At 41.6% G+C, this 23,415-nt stretch overlaps 2 protein-coding genes across 4 annotated transcripts in view; one reads left to right on the forward strand and one right to left on the reverse strand.

Annotated features, from left to right (window-relative positions):
* The window catches only part of LOC135506649 (coiled-coil domain-containing protein 149-like), a 30,821-nt gene extending 11,672 nt beyond the window's left edge, over positions 1 to 19,149 (forward strand). Inside the window, exons 3-13 of one of the 3 annotated variants that reach the window (XM_064925966.1) lie at positions 1,631 to 1,669; positions 4,731 to 4,838; positions 5,033 to 5,149; positions 5,697 to 5,869; positions 6,019 to 6,091; positions 6,505 to 6,589; positions 9,147 to 9,294; positions 9,520 to 9,596; positions 10,081 to 10,116; positions 11,363 to 11,548; positions 11,808 to 19,149. In XM_064925966.1, the coding sequence (XP_064782038.1) occupies positions 1,631 to 1,669; positions 4,731 to 4,838; positions 5,033 to 5,149; positions 5,697 to 5,869; positions 6,019 to 6,091; positions 6,505 to 6,589; positions 9,147 to 9,294; positions 9,520 to 9,596; positions 10,081 to 10,116; positions 11,363 to 11,548; positions 11,808 to 11,830 (1,065 nt within the window). In that variant the 3' untranslated portion in view covers positions 11,831 to 19,149. The remainder of the gene's footprint in view (positions 1 to 1,630; positions 1,670 to 4,730; positions 4,839 to 5,032; positions 5,150 to 5,696; positions 5,870 to 6,018; positions 6,092 to 6,504; positions 6,590 to 9,146; positions 9,295 to 9,519; positions 9,597 to 10,080; positions 10,117 to 11,362; positions 11,549 to 11,807) is intronic. The other 2 variants (XM_064925967.1, XM_064925968.1) reach the window with 2 other exon arrangements.
* A 660-nt stretch (positions 19,150 to 19,809) lies between these two features.
* On the reverse strand, positions 19,810 to 23,090 carry LOC135506650 (extracellular superoxide dismutase [Cu-Zn]-like). Its single transcript, XM_064925969.1, has 2 exons — positions 22,992 to 23,090; positions 19,810 to 20,693 (listed from the first exon to the last, which is right to left on the reverse strand). The coding sequence occupies exon 2, from the start codon at positions 20,668 to 20,670 to the stop codon at positions 20,032 to 20,034; it is 639 nt and encodes a 212-aa protein (XP_064782041.1). The 5' UTR covers positions 20,671 to 20,693; positions 22,992 to 23,090; the 3' UTR covers positions 19,810 to 20,031.
* Between the last annotated feature and the right edge of the window lie 325 nt (positions 23,091 to 23,415).

Genomic DNA, 23,415 nt, shown 5'->3' on the forward strand with positions numbered 1-23,415 from the left:
GTAATAACATGGTGGTCCGATAATCCAGGATTATGAGGAAAAACATTAACATCCACAACATTTATTCCATGGGACAAAACTAGGTCCAGAGTATGACAGTGAGTGGGTCCAGAGACATGTTGGACAAAACCCACTGAGTCGATGATGGCTCCGAATGCCTTTTGGTGTGGGTCTGTGGACTTTTCCAAGTGAATATTAAAGTCACCAAAGATTAGAATATTATCTGCTATGACTACAAGGTCCGATAGGAATTCAGGGAACTCAATGAGGAACGCTGTATATGGCCCAGGAGGCCTGTAAACAGTAGCTATAAAGTGATTGAGTAGGCTGCATAGATTTCATGACTAGAAGCTCAAAAGACGAAAACGTCTTATTTTTTTGTAAATTTAAATTTGCTATCGTAAATGTTAGCAACACCTCCGCCTTTGCGGGATGCACGGGGTATATGGTCACTAGTGTAGCCAGGATGTGAGGCCTCATTTAACACAGTAAATTCATCAGGCTTAAGCCATGTTTCAGTCAGGCCAATCACATCAAGATTATGATCAGTGATTAGTTCATTGACTATAATTGCCTTTGAAGTAAGGGATCTAACATTAAGTAGCCCTATTTTGAGATGTGAGGTATCATGATCTCTTTCAATAATGACAGGAATGGAGGTGGTCTTTATCCTAGTGAGATTGCTAAGGCAAACACCGCCATGTTTAGTTTTGCCCAACCTAGGTCGAGGCACAGACACAGTCTCAATGGTGATAGCGGAGTTGACTACACTGACTGTGCTAGTGGCAGACTCCACTATGCTGGCAGGCTGGCTCATAGCCTTCTGCCTGGCCTGCACCCTATTTCATTGTGGAGCTAGAGGAGTTAGAGCCCTGTCTATGTTGGTAGATAAGATGAGAGCACCCCTCCAGCTAGGATGGAGTCCGTCACTCCTCAGCAGGTCAGGCTTGGTCCTGTTTGTGGGTGAGTCCCAGAAAGAGGGCCAATTATCTACAAATTCTATCTTTTGGGAGGGGCAGAAAACAGTTTTCAACCAGCGATTGTGAGACTCTGCTGTAGAGCTCATCACTCCCACTAACTGGGAGGGGGCCAGAGACAGTCTTTCTAGCTGATTTACACGCAGAAGCTATGTTGCGCTTGGTTATATATATGACAACTATATGACAACTTTATGGTTTTTAATTACTAATATATATATATATATATATATATATATTTATTAGTAATTAAAAACCATAAAGTTGTCAGGTAGCAAAATAGGTTGGCAACAAAACAGCAACTCATAAACAAGTCTGCAAGTTGTAGCAAAGGATCTGAATACTTATGTAATTAAGGTATTTCTGTTTAATACATAAAATAAAAATATATATTCTCTTGGTTATTATGGTGCTTTGTGTGTAGATTGAGGGAAAACAATTATTTAATCAATTTTAGCTCAACGCTGTAATGTAACGAAATGTGGGAATAAAGGGAGGGATCTGAATACTTTCCGAATGCACTGTATAGTACTTTATTTCTTTACATTTTCATAATTTATTAACCATAGTCATATCAATCATACAATTTTATCTTGACTTCAGGTAAGTGATCTGTCCTCACAATCTATATATTTTTTTCTTCTACATTCTAGGATGGAGACTCCAGTCTACCACCTGAAAAACGAAATCAAGTAAGTCGACATCAATAGACGCCATGGCGTCAAAATATTTTCTTACTATTTGTAGTAGCGTGGCAGTCTAAATGTCTCGACTGAAAAGTAAATGATAAACCGTGTCAAATTGGATGACCGAGGTAACGGTTTGCATTATGACTGTACTGCACTGACAACACACTTGGGCAGCAACTTCCCTATGTCGAGGACATTCTAGTATGCTAGACTACACAGCAAATTTGCGGGTGTTAAAATCTCTGTGATGAGGTAAGTGTTGTCATTGTAATATCTAAATGTTGATTCTAGTGGGGTCGAAATTGGGATCGAAATGGGATGTGGGATCGAAATTGACACCATATGCTGTGAGTAAATTAAGTGTTATTTGAATCACAGTGGAATCAACACCAGTTGGTGTTACTCGACTGTGTTGCGTTTAATATCCATGAAAAAGACGTGGGAGGGGCCTAATCATATTTCCCAGCATTCTTTGTTGCAGGTTGCTTTTTAGAATTGTTTATTTTAATATGTATGTTACTGAATTAATTAATTGATCTTATGCTACACAAAGATAAATAAAAATTGGATTTGTTTAAAAAATATGTTAAGTGGTTGGACTTATTTCACCCGTTATTGAGATGGTTGATCCAGTTTAGATGGTTTAGGTAGTCTTATTTATCAATCTCCCTACCTTGGCAGGCATTCTATCTGCAGATGCGGGTGATTAAAAGTTCCGACTGTTGTATATCCTAAATGGTTTCCAATAAGAATTATATAACACTTTGCAAGCTAGCAGAATATTACTTGCCGATGTAGCCTACAAACCAGGAGTTTTAGACCACTGTGTTAGGGTAAAACTAGGCTGTCCTCACCCCTCACCTCCTGATCCACAGATGTCCATCTGTCTTCCCTATATCAACACATCGCTCTCCTCTCCTACATCAAACACATTCCAAAGCCTTCTGTCTTTCTTTAGAGAACCATTAACTTCTAACATAGTCTCTTTCATTTCCTATCATTCATTTACTACCTCAATGATCAAAGTTTAGCCGATTCCAACAATGGTATTGTCAAGAATGTTATGTATTCTCATAAATAATTTGATTTTTATTATAAAATATGACCATACGCACTAACTTAGTGAAGGCTACAGGACTGAAAACCATCGAATGCAACAATCATGTCTCTGTCACTAGAAAAGGCCGTCATGGGTGCAACAGGTACCTCTAAAATTCACTCGAAAGGCACCTCGAGAAATAAATATGCCAAAGGCTTTATGTTAACACCCCAAAAATAGTTACTGTAAGTCCACAGGTGTTAATTCCATAAGACTATTAGAGCTGATGCTGTTACATTTTCTTAGTGTGCATTTATCAGCAATATTCTGCTGGGTCACATATACATTTAAGAAAGTGTTACATTTAACACTGTTAATTCTGATCTCACATTTGCTGTGTAGATGTGAAAGAACAGTATCGTGTACAGTTGAAGTCTGAGGTTTATATTCACTTAGGTTGAAGTCCATTAAAACTACTTTTTTCAACTCCACAAATGTATTGTTAACAACCTGTAGTTTTGGAAAGTCGGTTAGGACATCTACTTTGTGCATGACACAAGTAATTTTTCCAACAATTGTTTACAGACAGAAAATTTCACTTCACATAATTCACTATCACAATTCCAGTGGGTCAGATGTTAACATGCACTAATTTGACTGTGCCTTTTGAACAGCTTGGAAAATTTCAGAAAATTATGTCATGGTTTTAGAAGCTTCTGATAGACTAATTGACATCATTTGAGTCAATTGGAGGCATACCTGTGGATGTATTTCAAGGCCTTCAAACTCAGTACCTCTGCTTGACATCATGGGAAAATCTAAAGAAATCAGCCAAGACCTAAGAAAGAAAATGGTAGACCTCCACAAGTCCAGTTCATCCTTGAACAATTTCTAAACGTCTGAAGGTACCACGTTCATCTGTACAAACAATAGAACGCATGTAGAAATGCCACGGGACCACGCACCTGTCATACCGCTCAGGAAGGAGACTCATTCTATCTCCTAGAGATGAATGTACTTTGGTGTGAAAAGTGCAAATCATTCCCAGAACAGCAAAGGACCTTGAAGATGCTGGAGGAAACCGGTACAAAAGTATCTATATCCACAGTAAAACAAGTCCTATATCAACATAAATTGAAAGGCTGCTCAGCAAGGAAGAAGCCACTGCTCCAAAACCGCCTTTAAAAAATCCAGACTACGGTTTGCAACTGCACATGGGAACATTTTGGGCTTTTTGGAGAAATGTCCTCTGGTCATTATCATTGTGTTTGGAGGAAAAAGGGGGAGGCTTGCAAGCCGAAGAACACCATCCCAACCAAGAAGCACGGGGGTGGCAGCATCATGTTGTGGGGGTGCTTTGCTGCAGGAGGGACTGGTGCACTTCACAAAATAGAAAGCCACAATTTCCCACCTCATGATGCTATATTGAAGCAACATCTCAAGACATCAGTCACAAAGTTAAAGCTTGGTCGCAATTGGTTCTTCCAAATGGACAATGACACCAAGCATACTTCCAAAGTCGTGGCAAAATGGCTTAAAGTCAAGGTATTGGAGTGGCTATCCCAAAGCCCTGACTTCAATCCCATAGAAAATTTGTGGGCAGAACTGAAACAGTGTGTGCGAGCAAGGAGGCCTACAAACCTGACTCAGTTACACCAGCTCTGTCAGGAGGAGTGGGCCAAAATTCACCCAACTTATTGTGGGAAGCTTGTGGAAGGCTACCTGAAATGTTTTTCCCCAAGTTAAACAATTGACAGGCAATACTACCAAATACTAATTGAGTATATGTAAACTTCTGACCCACTGGGAATGTGATGAAAGAAATAAAAGATTAAATAAATCATTCTCTACTATTATTCTGACATTTCACATTCTTTAGGATCACCACTTTATTTTAACTGACCTAAGACAGGGAATTTTACTTGGCTTAAATGTCAGGAATTGTTTAAAACTGAGTTTAAATGTATTTGGCTAAGGTGTATGTAAACATCTGACTTCAGCTGTACATATCATTCACTCTATCAGTTGAATTTGGCCCAGCTGTTGCGAGACTCCAGAGAAAGGAGTAAGCAGCTGTCTGAAGAGGTGAAGGAGCTGAGTCAACGACTGGCTGAGGCCCAGGGGGATAACAAGGTATGGGGTCAATTATTTTTCAATTCAGGAAGTAAACTGATATTCAAATTTTAATCATTTGAAAAAAAAATCAGTTTACTTGCTGACAGTGCAGCAATGGTTTACGCACATTTGAAATCCAACAGTGGAGTTACTGTCGGTTACATTCCAAATTGAAATGGAATTGACTCTGTCCTCCCCCTACCCACCCACAGCTCCTGCGGATGACCATAGCCAGACAGAGGTTGGGGGATGAAGAGGTGGGGGCAAGGCACTTCCAGGCCTATGAGCGGGAGGACCTGGTCCAGCAGTTGGAGACGGCACGAGAGCAGGTGAGGAATGGAACGGTTGTGCCATAATTTGTAACTGTTGGGATCTGAACCCCGGGCTACCACTCAGGAAACCAACTTCTTTAACATTCGACCAAGAGGAAATTCCAGGGCAGGGCTATCTCATTGCAGAAGTGTGAGTCTGATTCACCTCTGCTACATTTGGTTGAGTGGTACTGCGACTAATTGCATTGGACCACATGTCCACTCTAGAGACCAGGGTTCAATTCCCCGGTCTGGCACTTCTGAACTGTTTCCACCCTCATTAATAAAAGAAGGCAAGCAAGTGTGAGGAACATACCTTGGGTGACGTTGGAAACAACACTAATGGCAGAATGAAGTTGTACAGATGGTTTTAATATTTTCATATAGCAAGATAAGAGATCAATTGTCACTACCATATTCCCAACCAACCATAGTTCAGCCTATGTTGCCCACTCATTATGCAAGGCGGTGTTGGAGGTTTGTCACAATCTGTAATATTATAGGTATTTATAAGGCATCTCTTACAATGTTTGAAATCGTACATGTTGTGTTTTGTGTGTCCTAGAATGAGGAGCTGGAGCACAGTGTGAAATCTCTGACGGATGAGCTGCAGGATGTGAGGGCGGAGCGTAACGTGTTCCAGGAAAAGGCCCAGCGGCTGAACCACGAGGTGAACCACATCTTGGGGGGACACGAGTGTCGGATTCTAGACGTAGATGCACTCTGCATGGAGAACAGGTGTGTTTGTGTGTGGGAGAACATAATGTATGTAATATCTGTAATGTTTTACTGAATGCAATAAGGATGTTCATGAACAACTTTCTTCACAATGTATGACTTTGGGCATTTGTTTTGGAATACTTTTTAAATAAACTGTTTTCTTTCAGATATTTACACGAGCGGTTCAAACAACTGCAGGAGGAGGTCACCATGCTCAAAATGAATGTCATGAAGTACAAGGTATTGTAAGCAACATATAAACAAGCCTTTAACATTGTCTGAATAGTACTAATAATACTATAGAATAGAACAATCCTTAAAGATGATGTTAAGTATCATAACTACTCAAGGCCTTATTTGGTCAAAGCTGGTAACTGAGTTTCTGGGCTAATGTTTTAATGTCAATTAAAATGTCATCTTTAGTGACAGTTTTGTTGCCAAGATGGCACCCATAACAGTTGTAGCTCTCAAACCAATTTTGACAAACTGTATGATTATCTGTATGTGTTTTTTTTTTTAACTTGGTCATATTTTGTATGTTTTTTTTTCTCCAAAGTTTGTATGGTTCACAATCCTCTACTACTACACATGCTCAATCATGTTAGTGAACAGGGGTATACAATATATCATATGAATATTTTACTGGTTTTCAGAGTGCTCTGGAGAGCAGGAAGAACTCCAAGACTTATGGCAAAGCTAACAGCAGTGCACTCACTGGGGTGCTCTCTGCCAAACAAGGTACTGCACAAACCGTTCCCCCACTCATCTTCTTTCTGTTAGTATTTTGTTCATTAGTTCATAATGCAAATCAATCATTGTACTCCATCTTGAAACCGTACACACTTCCAGACTTGGAGTTAGAAAACACATTTTTGGGGGATTGTATTAACAGTGGACTAATGAACAAAATATTTATGTATTTATTTGTATATAGTTTTTTGTTTATTCGTAGTAGACCTATTGAGACCTAGGTCTCTTTTTAAAATGTGACCTGCAAACACAAATATACACACAGTACCAGTCAAAAGTTTGACACCTACTCATTCAAGGGTTTTTCAAAACTATGAAATAACATGGAATCATGTAGTAACCGGAAAAGTGTTAAACAAATAAAAATATTGTATATTTGAGATTCTTCAAAGTAGCCACCCTTTACCTTGATGACAGCTTTGCACACTCTTGGCATTCTCTAAACCAGCTTTGCCTGGAATGTTTTTCCAACAGCCTTGAAGGAGTTCCCACATATGCTGAGCACTTGTTGGCTGCTTTTCCTTCACTCTGCGGTCTAACTCATCCCAAACTGTCTCAATTCGGTTGAGGTCGGTTGATTGTGGAGGCCAGGTCATTTGATGCAGCACTCCATCACTCTCCTTCTTTGTCAATTAGCGGTTTACACAGCCTGGAGGTGTGTTGGGTCATTGTCCTGTTGAAAAACAAATGATAGTCCCACTAAGCGCAAACCAGATGGGAGGGCGTATCGCTGCAGAATCCTATGGTAGCCATGCTTGTTAAGTGTGCCTTGAATTCTAAATAAATCAGACTGTGTCAAACCGTCTCAGGGAAGCTCATCTGTGTGCTCATCATCCTCATTAGGGTCTTGACCTGACTGCAGTTTTATGTCGTTACTGACTTCAATGGGTAAATTCTCCCCTTCACTGGCACCCTGGAGAGTGTGCTCTTCACGGATGAATCCTGGTTTCAACTGACCCTGGCAGATGGCATTGTGTGGGTGAGCGGTTTGCTGACAGTGCCCCATGGAGGGGGTAGGGTTACGGTATGGGCAGGCATAAGCTACGGACAACAACCACAATTGCATTTTATTGATGGCAATTTGAATGCACAGATACCGTGACGAGATCCTGAGGTCCATTGTCATGCCATTCATCCGCTGCCATCACCTCATGTTTCAGCATGATAATGCTCTCTCCCATGTTGCAAGGAACTGTACACATTTCCTGGACTTTCAAAATGTCCCAGTTCTTCCATGGCCTGCATACTCACCAGATATGTCACTCATTGAGCATGCTCTGGTTAAACGTGTTCCAGTTCCCGCCAATATCCAGCGATATCCACTTTTCACAGCCATTGAAGAGGAGTGGGTCAACATTCCAAAAGCCACAATCAACAGCCTGATCAACTCTGATGGAGATGTTTTGCGCTGCATGAGGCAAATGGTAGTCACACAAGATACTGACTGTTTTTGTGATCCACGCCCCTAAGGTATCTGTGACCAACAGATGCATGCCTGTCTTCCCAGTCATGTAAAATCCATAGATTAGAGACTAATAATTTATTTACATTTTCTGTAATTTAGTAAAGTCTTTTTGTTGCATGTTGAGTTTATATTTTTCTTCAGTGTAATATCACCATAAAAAAGGTTGACTGAATAATCTGCTTAATGAGCTCATCGATGTTAAAAATTTAAAAAAACGTAAAATCCATATCAATCCAAGTGCCTAAGTACTTACAGTTGAATTCGGAAGTTTACATACACTTAGTTTGGAGTCATTAACTCATTTTTCAACCACTCCACAAATGTCTTGTTAACAAACTATAGTTTTGGCAAGACGGTTAGGACATCTACTTTGTGCATGACACAAGTAATTTTTCCAACAATTGTTTACAGACAGATTATTTCACTTATTTGCTGTATCACAATACCATTGGGTCAGAATAATGCTTTATGACCGTGTCAGTGTATTTTCGACAAGTTATTTAAAATGTTATGGAAAAAACATGACCAAATAATTCATTACAACAATAGAAAATTACTTTAAAAAAAACACACTTTCAAACAAAAGGAAACTTCTTGGCAGGAAAACAACTAATCTGAGTAAATGTGGGTTTTGATGTGTGTAGGTGTCATAACAGCCACAAAATAACACTGTCTCAACCGGTGTAAATATATGGGTCATGACATGTTACGACATGCTATGTCAGCTGTTATGACATGGTTATGACGCTGAGTGTCGAGTAAAGTGTTACCTAATTTTCCTTTAAAGCCAGTGCTGATGTAGATATCTCTGAACATTGTGTCAGTTTTCTGCACATTTCATTTTAGATAATGAATACATAATCAAAATGTCAACATCCCTCTGTATCCAGCTAACATGCTCTTGCACCATGCATTTACTTCCATACGTAATATGCATCAAAAGGCAAAGCTATCCAAGATGAACACTCTAAACTTAAACCCCCCAAAACATCTGCCTAGGCAAACATAATCACAGACTAAATCTAGTAGTCTTTTTTTCTGATCATCTTACCTATCTTAATGGGATTTGTGTGTGTTCAGTGCAGGAATTATTGCTTTCTGAGGACAACGGATGCAGTCTCCCTGTCACGTCTCAGTCCATCTCAGACCTCAAGTCCCTGGCCACAGCCCTACTGGAAACTATCCATGAGAAGAACCTGGTCATTCAGCACCAGCGCCAAACCAACAAGTAGGGAGCTCTTCTACTCTGTAGAAATGTTTTAATTCCTTTCTTCTTAATCAGAATTTCTTCTGTTTTTCTAACTCTCATGACCAATTTCCTCTAGTTACTCTAAGTGGCCCCTATACCATGTACTCAATTATTGCATTTCTACCTGTAACGTTGTGAACATCTCACCTCAGTGAATAGTCTGTTTGTAACTCTTCCTATGTTTAACTCTTCCTATGTAAACAGGATTCTGGGAAACCGAGTAGGGGAGCTTGAGAAGAAACTGAAGACTCTAGAGGTGTCGGGATTATGGAGCCTCCCAGGTCTCTGCCACACTGTTTATTTTTGGGTTCTGAGGTCATTTTTATTATTTTAGAATTTATATCATGATGCATATTGCATATTGAGTAACTTACTAGCCTGTATGTATACCATGCAAATATAAATGTGGACCTCGAAGCCAGTTCCATGATTGATTTTCATTTCCCTGCTGTAATCAGGGACTGATTTAGATCCTGGGACACCAGGTGGATGCAATTAATTATCAGGTAGAACAGAAAACCAGCAGTACTCCGGACCTCCAGGCTCACATTTGAATGCCCCTGCTGTATACATTCATAAATGCTGTTTGAAAGTGGCATGAGCTAATATAAATAGAGTATTAACTGGTGTCTCATACTGATAGCTTTTGATCCTGTATGTGGTCACTGGCCAGTCACTATTGTCAAACTATGAATGATTTTGATTGATGTTCCATCTCTCCCACTGTACTGAGTTTCTTCTCTCTTTTCCTTCTGCTTTCTGAAGGCCTGACTTACAATGTGTCTCTGGGATTCTCTGGAAGTATGTTTCCACTGCTTTACTTTACTAATACTATAGTGCACTACCATTTTTTTATTTTATTTTTTAAAGTTGCTTGCTTTATCTCCATCCTATCCCTGAAAATATCCATGGTACACTTTTTTTTGCTATATTTATACTTAGCAATCCCCACTGCTGCATGCGTTTTGAGATTCGTCTGTTTTTTTTCGGAGAAGAAAATACACTAATGCAACAAAACCATACTTTTAAAACTTTTGAGTCACTGCAGAAAGCCTGACCGGCCTTCAAAATAATAAGGCCAGTCAGGCAGAGAGAAAGTCACAATGCTGTCCCTGTCTTTCTTGTCTACAGTGTGAACCCAAAAATAAACCTAACTATTTTTCTGAACATTCTTTCTTTCTCACTGGATGGGAAGAATGTCCTTTGCACTGATCCCTGTAAACCCAGACTCGACTGAAGAGAGGTAGCCTGGTCCCAGATCTGTTTGAGCTGCATAGTCAACTCGTATGGTCGTTTCTGCATTGGTGTGCTACACAGCACAAACTGATCTGGGCCCAGTCCAGAAGAGAAGCCACTCTGAAGCCACACCCTATATTTACCCTGTCCCTTCTACAGTATGATGTATCCAAAAATAAGGGATGCTCTGCCCAGTCACACAACACTGAGATGCCTTGGTTGCCAGTTCTTTGTATTGTAAATTCATTACAAGTAAAGATCTTGGCTTTTATGTGCAGGTTAGGTTGGGAGTATGTTTTTGTCAATACAGTTGCTGACGTGATCTAGTAGAAATATGTGACAATTGTTGCAACATGGTTGTTAACACTGTACAGGAATTAGGACTTGTTATTATATCAAAAGTGTAATATGGCCCTCCCGAGTGGCGCAGTGGTCTAAGGCACTGCAGTGCTAGTGACCGGGAGACCTGTGAGACGGCGCACAATTGACCCAGCGTCGTCCGGGGTGGGGGAGGGTTTGGCCGGCCTGGATGTCCTTGTGTCATTGACTCATGTGCACGCTGACATGGTCGCCAGGAGTACGGTGTTTCCTCCGACACATTGGTGCGGCTGGCTTCCGGGTTTAGCAAGCAGTGTCAAGAAGTAGTGCGGCTTGGCGGGGTCGTGCTTCGGAGGACGCATGGCTCTCGACCTTCGTCTCTCCTGTACTAGAGTTTTAGCAATGGGACAAGACTGTAAACTGCCAATTTGAATATCACAAAAAAGGGGTGAAAAATAGTGCTTGTAATATAATTTGGCTTGTTTTGTGATAGGAGGGAGAGATGCCATCATCCTGAATGAAACTCTGCAGCCTAGCTCCACTGTGACAAGCTCTGAGGAGAAGAAAGTACCCCCCAATGAGCAGGAAGTACCCCCCAATGAGCAGGAAGTACCCCCCAATGAGCAGGAAGTACCCCCTACTGAGCAGGAAGTACCTTCCACTGTGCAGTCTACCACAGGTAAATAAGAATATTCAATGTAATTCTGTGGGGCTAACTGTATAAATAGCTATTTTATTAAATCTTACATTCCAATTCTCATGCATTATATAGAGTAATGTATCTTTCACTGGCTCTTATGTACTATACTGTTAATTTGTATTACAGCAGATGACTACACCATTCTCATTGCTGCCAATTTGGTTCTGGGTGTTGAAATCAATGTTACTAATGCTTCTACATTTCAATCATACCATAACATTCTCAATTCTTTTGACAGTAGAGCAGAAGATGACAAGGTAGCCAATGACATGCAGATCCCCGTCCCCAGACATGTGGGGGGGTTACCCAGTGTGACGGGGGATACAGAGATAAGCACCAAGGAGTCAGAGCCACTAGTGTCACCAGTCAGCCTGGACACATCCAAGCAAAACTAGTCAGGCAAAACTGCTGAGGAAGTCACTGACTGTTCTCAAGCAGAGACAATAAACCTGGATGAATGTCAGACTGTCGACCAATCACAAAGTGCAAATGAGGTCACGGTGCTTCCATGGTACCAATTAGATGAGACTGTAGGCGGGACACCATCCCCTTCCTCAAGGCCAGACTTGGACGTGTCCTCCTGTAAGGCATATGCCACATATCAGAGCCTCTAAAGGACACAAAACCCACCCAGAGAGAGGTGAGTTGGTCAGATGACAACGTCTTTAGGGTGGGGTCTGAGGAGATTGACATGGCAGAGGGCTCTATGACAGAAAACACCAATCTTCCATCCTCAACATCAACCTGCAGCTCTCCTATTCAAACAAGTCCCACCCACGGGGAGAATAACCAATCACACCACAAGTCAGAACATTCAGAAGATGTGAGGGTCGAGTGCTTAATGAATGAGGAGTCAGAAATCCTTCCCTTGAACAGTAGCCACTCAAATGCTGAATGATCAGACCGGGATGGGAAAACAGTTAAGAATGACAGCTACTTCAGCCAAAACCATGCCTAGATTGACACTGTAATAGAATGGGTTTCAATATTCCTGAGGGTGCATTCTGTAAAATGTTGTACTGCTTACTGGTGATTCCAAGCTCCCAAGATTTCTGAAAGAGAGATTACTCTGCTACAGTTGCTCTAACGTGGAATTGAACCCTGTGGCCCTTCTATTCAGTGGTTTGAAGCTGGCCTGGACTGACCAGTACAGAGAACCTACTAGCTCCGCATATGTTCTACTGCTTTTTATTTTTATGTACACTGCTCAAAATAATAAAGGGAACACTAAAATAACACATCCTAGATCTGAATGAATGAAATATTCTTATAAAATACTTTTTTCTTTACATAGTTGAATGTGCTGACAACAAAATCACACAAATTATCAATGGAAATCAACTGTATCAACCCATGGAGGTCTGGATTTGGAGTCACACTCAAAATTAAAGTGGAAAACCACACTACAGGCTGATCCAACTTTGACGTAATGTCCATAAAACAAGTCAAAATGAGGCTCTGTAGTGTGTGTGGCCTCCACGTGCCTGTATGACCTCCCTACAATCCCTGGGCATGCTCCTGATGAGGTGGTGGATGGTCTCCTGAGGGATCTCCTCCCAGACCTGGACTAAAGCATCCGCCAACTCCTGGACAGTCTGTGGTGCAACGTGGCGTTGGTGGATGGAGCGAGACATGATGTCCCAGATGTGCTCAATTGGATTCAGGTCTAGGGAACGGGCGGGCCAGTCCTTAGCATCAATGCCTTCCTCTTGCAGGAACTGCTGACACACTCCAGCCACATGAGGTCTAGCATTGTCTTGCATTAGGAGGAACCCAGGGCCAACCGCACCAGCATATGGTCTCACAAGGGGTCTGAGGATCTCATCTCAGCACCTAACGGCCAGGCTACCTCTGGCGAGCACATGGAGGGCTGTGCGGCCCCCCAAAGAAATGCCACCCCACACCATGACTGACCCACCGCAAAACCAGTCATGCTGGAGGATGTTGCAGGCAGCAGAACGTTCTCCACAACGACTCCAGACTCTGTCACATGTGCTCAGTGTGAACCTGCTTGCATCTGTGAAGAGCACAGGGCGCCAGTGGCGAATTTGCCACTCTTGGTGTTCTCTGGCAAATGCCAAACGTCCTGCACGGTGTTGGGCTGTAAGCACAATCCCCACCCGGTCACCTCGGACCCTCATACCACCCTCATGGAGTCTGTTTCTGACCGTTTGAGCAGACCCATGCACATTTTTGGCCTGCTGGAGGTCATTTTGCAGGGCTCTGGCAGTGCTCCTCCTTGCACAAAGGCGGAGGTAGCTTACCTGCTGCTGGGTTGTTGGCCTCCTCCACGTCTCCTGATGTACTGGCCTGTCTCCTGGTCGTGCCTCCATGCTCTGGGCACAACGCTGACAGACACAGCAAACCTTCTTGCCACAGCTCGTTTTGATGTGCCATCTTGGATGAGCTGCACTACCTGAGCCACTTGTGTGCGTTGTAGACTCCATCTCATGCTACCACTAGAGTGAAAGCACCGCCAGCATTCAAAAGTGACCAAAACATCAGCCAGGAATCATAGGAACTGAGAAGTGGTCTGTGGTCACCACCTGCAGAACCACTCCTTTATTGGGGGTGTCTTGCTAATTGCATATAATTTCCACCTGTTGTCTATTCCATTTGCACAACAGCATGTGAAATGTATTGTCAATCAGTGTTGCTTCCTAAGTAGACAGTTTGATTTCACAGAGGGGGATTGACTTGGAGTTACATTGTGGTGTGAGTGGGGAGGGGAAAACTGAAATCTAGCTGTTATTGCCAGTGATATTTGTAACTCTTTGGTCTATTAACCAATTTACAGAATGGTGACGTCACCATGGAAAGCCGAAACTCCCGCCCATGCAAACCTGCTGATTTATAAGGTCCTGTGTAGTTAGTTGCTGGTTGAAAATACATTCTATCAGGAAATAACACTGATCAAATGTTTTCACACTTTTACAGTGTTAAGTTCATCAGCTGTTGTACAATGTGATATGAAGAAAGACATTTAAATTGCATTTTGACTGCACTGGGCTTTAAGAGTATTGGAACATGTAAGGAGTTGCAGGTAAATCCATTTGAATTCAATCACTCTTTGACAGCATCCCTTTTGATTTAATCGAAACTTTCCATTCATGTTTGCCCTTGGAAGAAGTGGTCAGAGTGGCTTTTTGGACCTGAAGGCCAAAACAATCAGGAGATAAAGGTGACCTGTTTTGCATACCCCAAAATACCATGAGATATTCATGTCTTACCTTTATTTAACTAGGCAAGCCAGTTAAGAAAAAATTCTTATTTTCAATGACTACCTGCTCAGGGGCAGAACGACAGATTTGTACCTTGTCAGCTCGGGATATGAACTTGCAACCTTTCGGTTACTAGTCCAACGCTGTAACCACTAGGCTACCCTGCCGCCCCATAAACAGTTAAGTTTGAAATCATTTTAAAAGCTTACAAACAGTGTTGTCAACCTATTTTGTTATTTATTGGAGTGCACAACAATTTATTAAATAAATTAATTTTAAAACTTTTAGCGTCAATTATCTAAAACCAGTAAAAAGGATTTCACATCTGAGGTTTTTGTGTTCAAAAAATAGCTCTTGAACACAGGGTAGGTGTTATTTCATTTAAGCAGTAGCGTGCCGTGGATCTGGGGCCTGGGCCTTCAGTGAAGTCCTACACAGTTCCACCCGAATTAATCCACCTCTTATTACCATCATTATGATGTCATGGCTCTAGACACTATACATTTAGACAAACGCAGTATAACCAGGCGTTGCGTCTCCTTGAAATTGACATTTTTATTCAGAGAATTGCAGGGGAAGGGTACAATACCTTTTCATTGTGCAGCTTCGTTGCCCTGCGCGCTTGTTCGTTGAGCTGTAGATCCACTCTGGTGTCCCCAAAAGTTTTCGAAAGCACCATTGTTTGTAAGTGCCCAGCCGTACTTTGGTGTCTCGTTGCTGCCTTGGTTAGACAACTCCGGTTTGCAAAGCCAGTCTGGCTCCAAACACCAAATCGATCACTTGCAAATAATAGGCATTCCCAGCAGTACAGTTTGCAGTGCTTCTCGGAGCCTGTCTTTGTAGCGTCGGCGTCTACCTCTCCTGACAATGTCTAACTTTTCTTGAAAAGTTTGTCTTGAGAATGGTGTTATAATTATATCCTTGACCAAATCGATATCTTCTCCTTCCTCCATTGTGGGTTGAAAAAACAGTTTAGTAGTACGCGAATTAATTCGTTGATCAATTTCAGTTTCCTAGTTCTGAGACCTGCCCATATAGGACCTGCCTCTCAATATTGGTAATCCAATCAAAAGACGTGCAGGCACTACGCCTGCTAGCTGGCTCCTGTGTAACACGGAAGCCAGCCAGCAGGTGTACAATAGCCAACTCTAAAGCTGATTGGTTGACACTAAATTTTAATTTCCATTCACTTTAAGCTACAAGCGCCCGCACTGTTGATTCTGAAGGCCTGAGGGCAGATTTTAGACCCCTGGCAACACATGATGCCTGAATATGATTGGATAAAATATCTAACATAAAGACCAGCCCTCCAAATCTCAACCTGGTGCTGGAAGCAGTGCAACCAAGAGGAACGCTATGAAATGAAGAGTAACGCTTACTCTGGGGAATAATTTAATACATATTTGTGAATATGTATATTCTGATGATGTTTAGGCCAGCAGAGAAGGCCTTGCTGGCCCTGATGGCCCACCACTGCATTTAAGTGTGTTAACACTTACAAGGCTGCCGGCCCAGATGGCATCCCAAGCCGTGTCCTCAGAGCATGTGCAGACTAGATGGCTGGAGTGTTTACCGTCATACCGATATTCAATCTATTCATATCCCAGTCTGTTGTCACCACTTGCTTTGAGATGTCCAACATTGTTCCTGTACCCAAGAAAGTGAAGATAACTGAACTAAATGACTAGCACTCACTACTGTCATCATGAAGTGTTTTGAGAGGCTAGTTAAGGACCATATCACCTCCACCTTAACTGACAACTTAAACCCACTACAATTCACATACTGCCCCAACAGATCCACGGACGATGCAATTGCTATGGCACTGCACACTGCCCTACCCCAACTGGACAAGAGAAATATCTATATAATGCTGTTCATCGACTACAGCTCAGCCTTCAATACCATAGTGCTCATCACTAAGTTCAGGGTCCTGGGTCTGAAACCCTCCCTGTGCAACTGGGTCCTGGACTTCCTGACAGGCCGACCCCAAGTGGTGGAGGTAAGGCAACAACACCTCCGCCAAGCTGATCCTCAACACCGAAGGCCCCACAAGGGTATGTGCTCAGCCTCCTCTTATACTCCCTGTTCACCTACGACTGCGTAGCCACACGTCTCAAACTCCATCATCAAATTTGATACACTTTATATGTACAGTGCATTTGGAAAGTATTCAGACTCCTTCACTCTATCCACATTTTGTTATGTTACAGCATCATTCTATAGTGGATTAAATTCAAAAATCGACACACACTATCCCATTGTGACAAGTGAGAACTTTATTTTATATTTTTTTACGTATACACTTTTTTTTCAAATAATACCTTATTCAGACCTTTTGCTATGAGACTCAATTAAGCTCAGGTGCATCCTGTTTCCATTGCTCAAGATGTAGAAACATCTCAAACATGATTGGAGTCCATCTGTGGTAAATTGTTTGGACTTGATTTGGAAAGGCACACACCTGTCTGTATACGGTTCCACAGTTGACAGTGCATGTCAGAGCAAAAACCAAGCCATGAGCTCAAAGGAATTGTCCCAGACAGGAGCTCCCAGATATCGTTGTTTTGAGGCACAGATCTGGGGGAAGGGTACCAAAACATTTCTGCAGCAATGAAGGTCCCCAAGAACACAGTGGCCTTAATCATTCTTAAATGGAAGAAGATTAGGAAGAGTCTTGGTGGTTCCAGAGCTGGCAGCCCGGTCAAACTGAGCAATCGGGGGAGAAGGGCCTTGGTCAAGGATGTGACCAAGAACCTGATGGTCACTCTGACAGAGCTCCAGAGTTCCTCTAAGTGCATACACACACAATAACATACACACGTACACGTGTATTTTGTGTTGTAGATACAGTTTAAGTCGGAAGTTTTACATACACTTAGGTTGGAGTCATTAACTTGTTTTTCAACCAGTCCACACATTTCTTGTTAACAAACTATATAGTTTTGGCAAGTCAGTGAGGACATCTACTTTGTGCATGACACAAGTCATGTTTCCAACAATTGTTCACAGCTTATTTAACTTATTCACTATCACAATTCCAGTGGGTCAGAAGTTTACATACAGTAAGTTGACTGCCTTTCAACAGCTTGGAAAATTCCAGAACCAACAATCTACCAGTGGCACTGATGGCTTTAGCCTATCAGAAATTAAAAAAATAGGCTAATGGACATCATTTGAGTCAATTGGAGGCATACCTGTGGTTGTATTTCAAGGCCTACCTTCAAACTCAGTGCCTCTGCTTGACATCATGGGAAAATTCAAAGAAATCAGCCAAGACCTCAGGGAAAAAGTGGTAGACCTCCACAAGTCTGGTTCATCCTTGGGAGCAATTTCCAAACTCCTGAAGGTACCACTTCATCTGTACAAACAATAGAACGCAAGTATAAACACCATGGGACCACGCAGCCGTCATACCGCTCAGCAAGGAGACGCGTTCTGTCTCCTAGAGATGAATGTACTTTTTAGTACGGAAAGTGCAAATCAATCAGAACAATAGCAAAGGACCTTGTGAAGATGCTGGAGGAAACAGGAACAAAATTATCTATATCACCCTGTATTCAAGAGCATGTTGTGTCTCAACTAATGGGAGACATGATGTAAAATAGGGTCTAAGCTACAACATGTGAAAAAAATTGGTGTTCATGCTTTTTTGGATAATTGGCGTTAAATGTTAAATAGGGACCATTTTTATTTAAAGTTTTATATTATACAATTGTTTGATAAGCTTTTAAATTATGTCAATCTCAACCATTTATCTTTTCCAGTGATGAAGACCTGGATGTCTCATGGTATGGTGGGGTATGCCAAATGGATCAACTTTGAGGACCTTTTATCTCTTGAATATTTTGGCGTTCAGGTCCAAAAAGTCACTTCGGAGCACTTTTACAATGGGCAAATATGTATGGAAGGTTTCGTTCTAATAAAGACGAGTGCTGTCAAAAAAGTGATAGAATTCAAATTGATTTACCTAGGTGCAATATACTGTACCATGCCATTTTGGGCTTATGCCCTTCCCACTGGGCACACCACATAATTTCAACGTGGACAATTGGGTAATATTTGGTTGAGGCATTGATCAATGAGATTACAACCTATTTTCCCCCACTCAAAAAGACAGCCAGAAGTTTGTTGAATTTCCAATGTGTTATCACTACTTTCAACCATCACAAAGCACACTGCTTGGCTAGTATCTGCTTGGATAGTTCCATCAGTGCCACTGGGGGATTGTTGGTTGAGTTGAAGACATGAATCCAACATAATTTGTCAACAATTTATTTGGCTAGTTACTGTATTATAAAAGTGATATTGAATTGTGTTTGGTTGTCAACACAAACAAATAAACATTTGAAAGATGTATCTATTGCTTGGAAAGTTCCATCTGTCCTATATTCTTAAATTTTTGGTTGAATTCAATAATTAACTTGTCAACAACCTGGACCTAAATTTGAAATCAACCAAAGCTTGAAACCCGAGGCCTATATTGTCTTTTTGTTGGATCCTGGGTTAAATTGCTTAATCGAAACTATTGAAATACTGCTAGTTTTCCCAGAAAGCTGCCCTTTTCATTAGCCAAAGCAGCAATTTTGAAATGGAAGTGTCAGCCAATCAGCTCCTTTTGTTGTTCAACACAATGTGCCATTCCATATGTGACAAATGCTAGCTAGCATGAGAACAAAAAGGGCAGTTTTCCTGGAAAACTAGCAGTATTTCAATCTTCTCAATTGAGCAGTATGGATAAAGGTAACATTTGGAGTACAATGGCATATCCCATCCCTGGATTGAGGTATGTTTTCTGACGAATATCTTGCGCCATAACCACGGTGTCTTAATGTAAACATGATTGTGTTCCGACCCTAGCGCAGCTCAGTGTAAACAAGCACAATGGTAGGGTCGGGATCTTCTAGCTAATATAAGAGTATTCATTTGAAAGAACTATTTTGATATACTGGTTAAAGTATAATGAAATGTAATGAAAATAAACTAATTTCTCAAATAATTTACAAAGCACACTTGGAATTTCAATAAAGGTCTTTTCAAAGTTTAATACAAGATACATGAATTGCTATCAGCTATGGTAAACCTGTCCTATCCCTTTAAAATAAAAGAAACATGACTTTAAAAGAGAAGAAAACATTTTTGTAATTTTAGATCTGGATAAAATTAAAGAAATGAAATTAAGTTGTCTTGCGATGAAAGATGGTGAGCTCAGAAAGAAAAGGGAAGAATAAACTACGATTCTCATCCCCTTCTTCTCTGCTGTCGATGATGGTGCTTATCCCACAGTTTGGGACTGCTCATCCCGATGGTGCAACATGCCAGCCTCCGCCCAGCATTACCATGTAGCAGGCTCCCCGCATCCCCGCCCTGCCCTAGGTCGTCTGCCTTCTCATGCACCACCACCGCCCGCCCAAGCACCGACAGCCCCCCGAACAGAGTGGCCTTTGATTCAGTCAACTTGTGAACCCTCCCCTGGTGGGCCACAAAGTTCCCAAAGTCCCCCGGGTGGCTGGGATGGGGGACCCTGTAAGGGTTGTAATGGCCGCCTGTGGAATCGCAGCCCTGGCTGAAATCCCCGTACTGGTGGATGTGGATGGCTTTTGACTGATGATCACTGTCACTTGGGAAACCATGGAGAAGAAAGAGGACTTTGAGGCTTCCCTCAGGGTATTCCTGCTTGAACAGCACCTGTCCATACACGTTAGGTAGACCTTCGCCTAGTTTGGTGCTGGGTCTCATTTTGCAGGTTGCATAGACAGTTCTGTTATACTCCATGGCCTCTGGTGGGGCCATGTTGGAGGCAGCCTCCTGGCTGTGTGTAGAGGAGCATGCTTGGAAGCTTACCAGAACAAACAGAAATATTGGATGAAATAAAGGCATGGTCCTAGCTTTTTTTGTGTAACCTAGAAGAAAAACAAAATACACAATCAGGATCTCATAGTGTCCACAGGGCAGCCATGTTTTAGCATTAAACTAACCTGTAGCCTAACTAATGCACATAAATATAAACAGATTTAAATTGGGAGGATGAAGCCTTTAGGTCAAAGTTGGGATTTTAAGTACATTAAACTCCCTTGTAGTAGGCTAACCATTGCCTACCTAACCTTGTCGATATTTTTGAAAGATATGCCCTGTCATATTTACATTTAGAATATTTAGAAAAGGCTATTGAAAAGCCAGGTTTACCTGCCAGGCTGGTGTTAGAGACGTGGGGAGGGTAAATACAGTGGGGCAAAAAAGTATTTTGTCAGCCACCAATTGTGCAAGTTCTCCCACTTAAAAAGATGAGAGGTCTGTAATTTTCATCATAGGTACACTTCAACTATGACAGACAAAAATCACACACAAAAAACAGAAAATCACATTGTATGATTTTTTAATGGATTCATTTGCAAATTATGGTGGAAAATAAGTATTTAGTCACCTACAAGCAAGATTTCTGGCTCTCACAGACCTGTAACTTCTTCTTAAAGAGGCTCCTCTGTCCTCCACACGTTACCTGTATTAATGGCACCTGTTTGAACTTGTTATCAGTATAAAAGACACCTGTCCACAACATCAAACAGTCACACTCCAAACTCCACTATGGCCAAGACCAAAGAGCTGTCAAAGGACACCAGAAACAAAATTGTAGACCTGCACCAGGCTGGGAAAACTGAATCTGCAATAGGTAATCAGCTTGGTTTGAAGAAATCAACTGTGGGAGCAATTATTAGGAAATGGAAGACCACTGATAATCTCCCTCGATCTGGGGCTCCACGCAAGATCTCACCCCGTGGGGTCAAAATTATCACAAGAATGGTGAGCAAAAATCCCAGAACCACACGGGGGGACCTAGTGAATGACCTGCAGAGAGCTGGGACCAAAGTAACAAAGCCTACCAACAGTAACACACTACGCCGCCAGGGACTCAAATCTTGCAGTGCCAGACGTGTCCCCCTGCTTAAGTCAGTACATGTCCAGGCCCGTCTGAAGTTTGCTAGAGAGCATTTGGATGATCCAGAAGGAGATTGGGAGAATGTCATATGGTCAGATGAAACCAAAATATAACTTTTTCGTAAAAACTCAACTCATCCTGTTTGGAGCACAAAGAATGCTGAATTGCATCCAAAGAACACCATACCTACTGTGAAGCATGGGGGTGGAAACATCATGCTTTGGGGCTGTTTTTCTGCAAAGGGACCAGGACGACTGATCCGTGTAAAGGAAAGAATGAATGGGGCCATGTATCGTGAGATTTTGAGTGAAAACCCCCTTCCATCAGCAAGGGCATTGAAGATGAAATGTGGCTGGGTCTTTCAGCATGACAATGATCCCAAACACACCGCCCGGGCAACGAAGGAGTGGCTTCGTAAGAAGCATTTCAAGGTCCTGGAGTGGCCTCGCCAGTCTCCAGATCTCAACCCCCAGCCCCAAAACATCACTGCTCTAGAGGAGATCTGCATGGAGGAATGGGCCAAAATACCAGCAACAGTGTGTGAACCTTGTGAAGACTTACAGAAAACATTTGACCTCTGTCATTGCCAACAAAGGGTATATAAAGTATTGAGAAACTTTTGTTATTGACCAAATACTTATTTTCCACCATAATTTGCAAATAAATTCATTAAAAATCCTACAATGTGATTTTCTGGATTTTTTTTTCTCATTTTGTTTGTCATAGTTGAAGTGTACCTATGATGAAAATTACAGGCCCCTCTCATCTTTTTAAGTGGGAGAACTTGCACAATTGGTGACTGACTAAATACTTTTTTGCCCCACTGTATCTATACTACACTTTATGCTTAATTTAGCCGATACTACAATTTATGTTTAGCCTACTTCTCTAATACAAATAGGTTTAAACACAAACACTATAGGCCGTGGTATAAAGTGCTTAAGTACTACTTAAGTAGTTTTTTGGGGGGGGTATCTGTACTTTACTACTTGTTTTTGACAACTTTTACTTTTAATTCACATCATGCTACATTCCTAATGAAAATAATGTACTTTTTACTCCATACATTTTCCCTGACACCCAAAAGTACTCATTACAAAAAAATCACAAGCTATAGCTTGTAGTAATAATTGAGGAAAACACACCCAAATGAACACATATTCCTCAATCGTTTACGGTCTTTGAAATCCAACGTAATTTGGATTTGGCAAGCAATTTTCTAGAATATAAATTGATGGCCATGTTCGTGATCTCTGTAGCCTACCTGTCTGGCGAAATCACAGTTCTTGACAATTGTCGGAATAAACCATCCGGGTTGTCAAACTTTGCAGAGATAGAGCCCGTCAATCTTGAGGGTGTTCGATTAAGTGCACCGTGGAAAAAGTAATCTGCACCGCTCGGTTATGTTGTAAACACTGCAGCATGATGTGTAGTTCAGAAACATACATCTATTTTCCATTAAAGTATGTGTTCGAATTCTCAAAATAGTTTCATTGGGAATTCAGATAAAGTATTTTTATCAAAAATAATCACTTCTGCATGTGAAAACACAGAATCCTACGTCACTTTTGTTTTGAGCCGATTTGGCACCTGGCTCACACCAGGGTGGAAGCCGGTTCCTAAACGAACGCATTAATAAAATCCTCTCCTTGTGTAACCAGGGGGCGTAGGTGGTGGGTGGAGCGGGG

This window comes from Oncorhynchus masou, chromosome 20, assembly GCF_036934945.1.
Source record: "Oncorhynchus masou masou isolate Uvic2021 chromosome 20, UVic_Omas_1.1, whole genome shotgun sequence".
In the NCBI taxonomy this organism is placed as follows: Eukaryota; Metazoa; Chordata; class Actinopteri; order Salmoniformes; family Salmonidae; genus Oncorhynchus; species Oncorhynchus masou.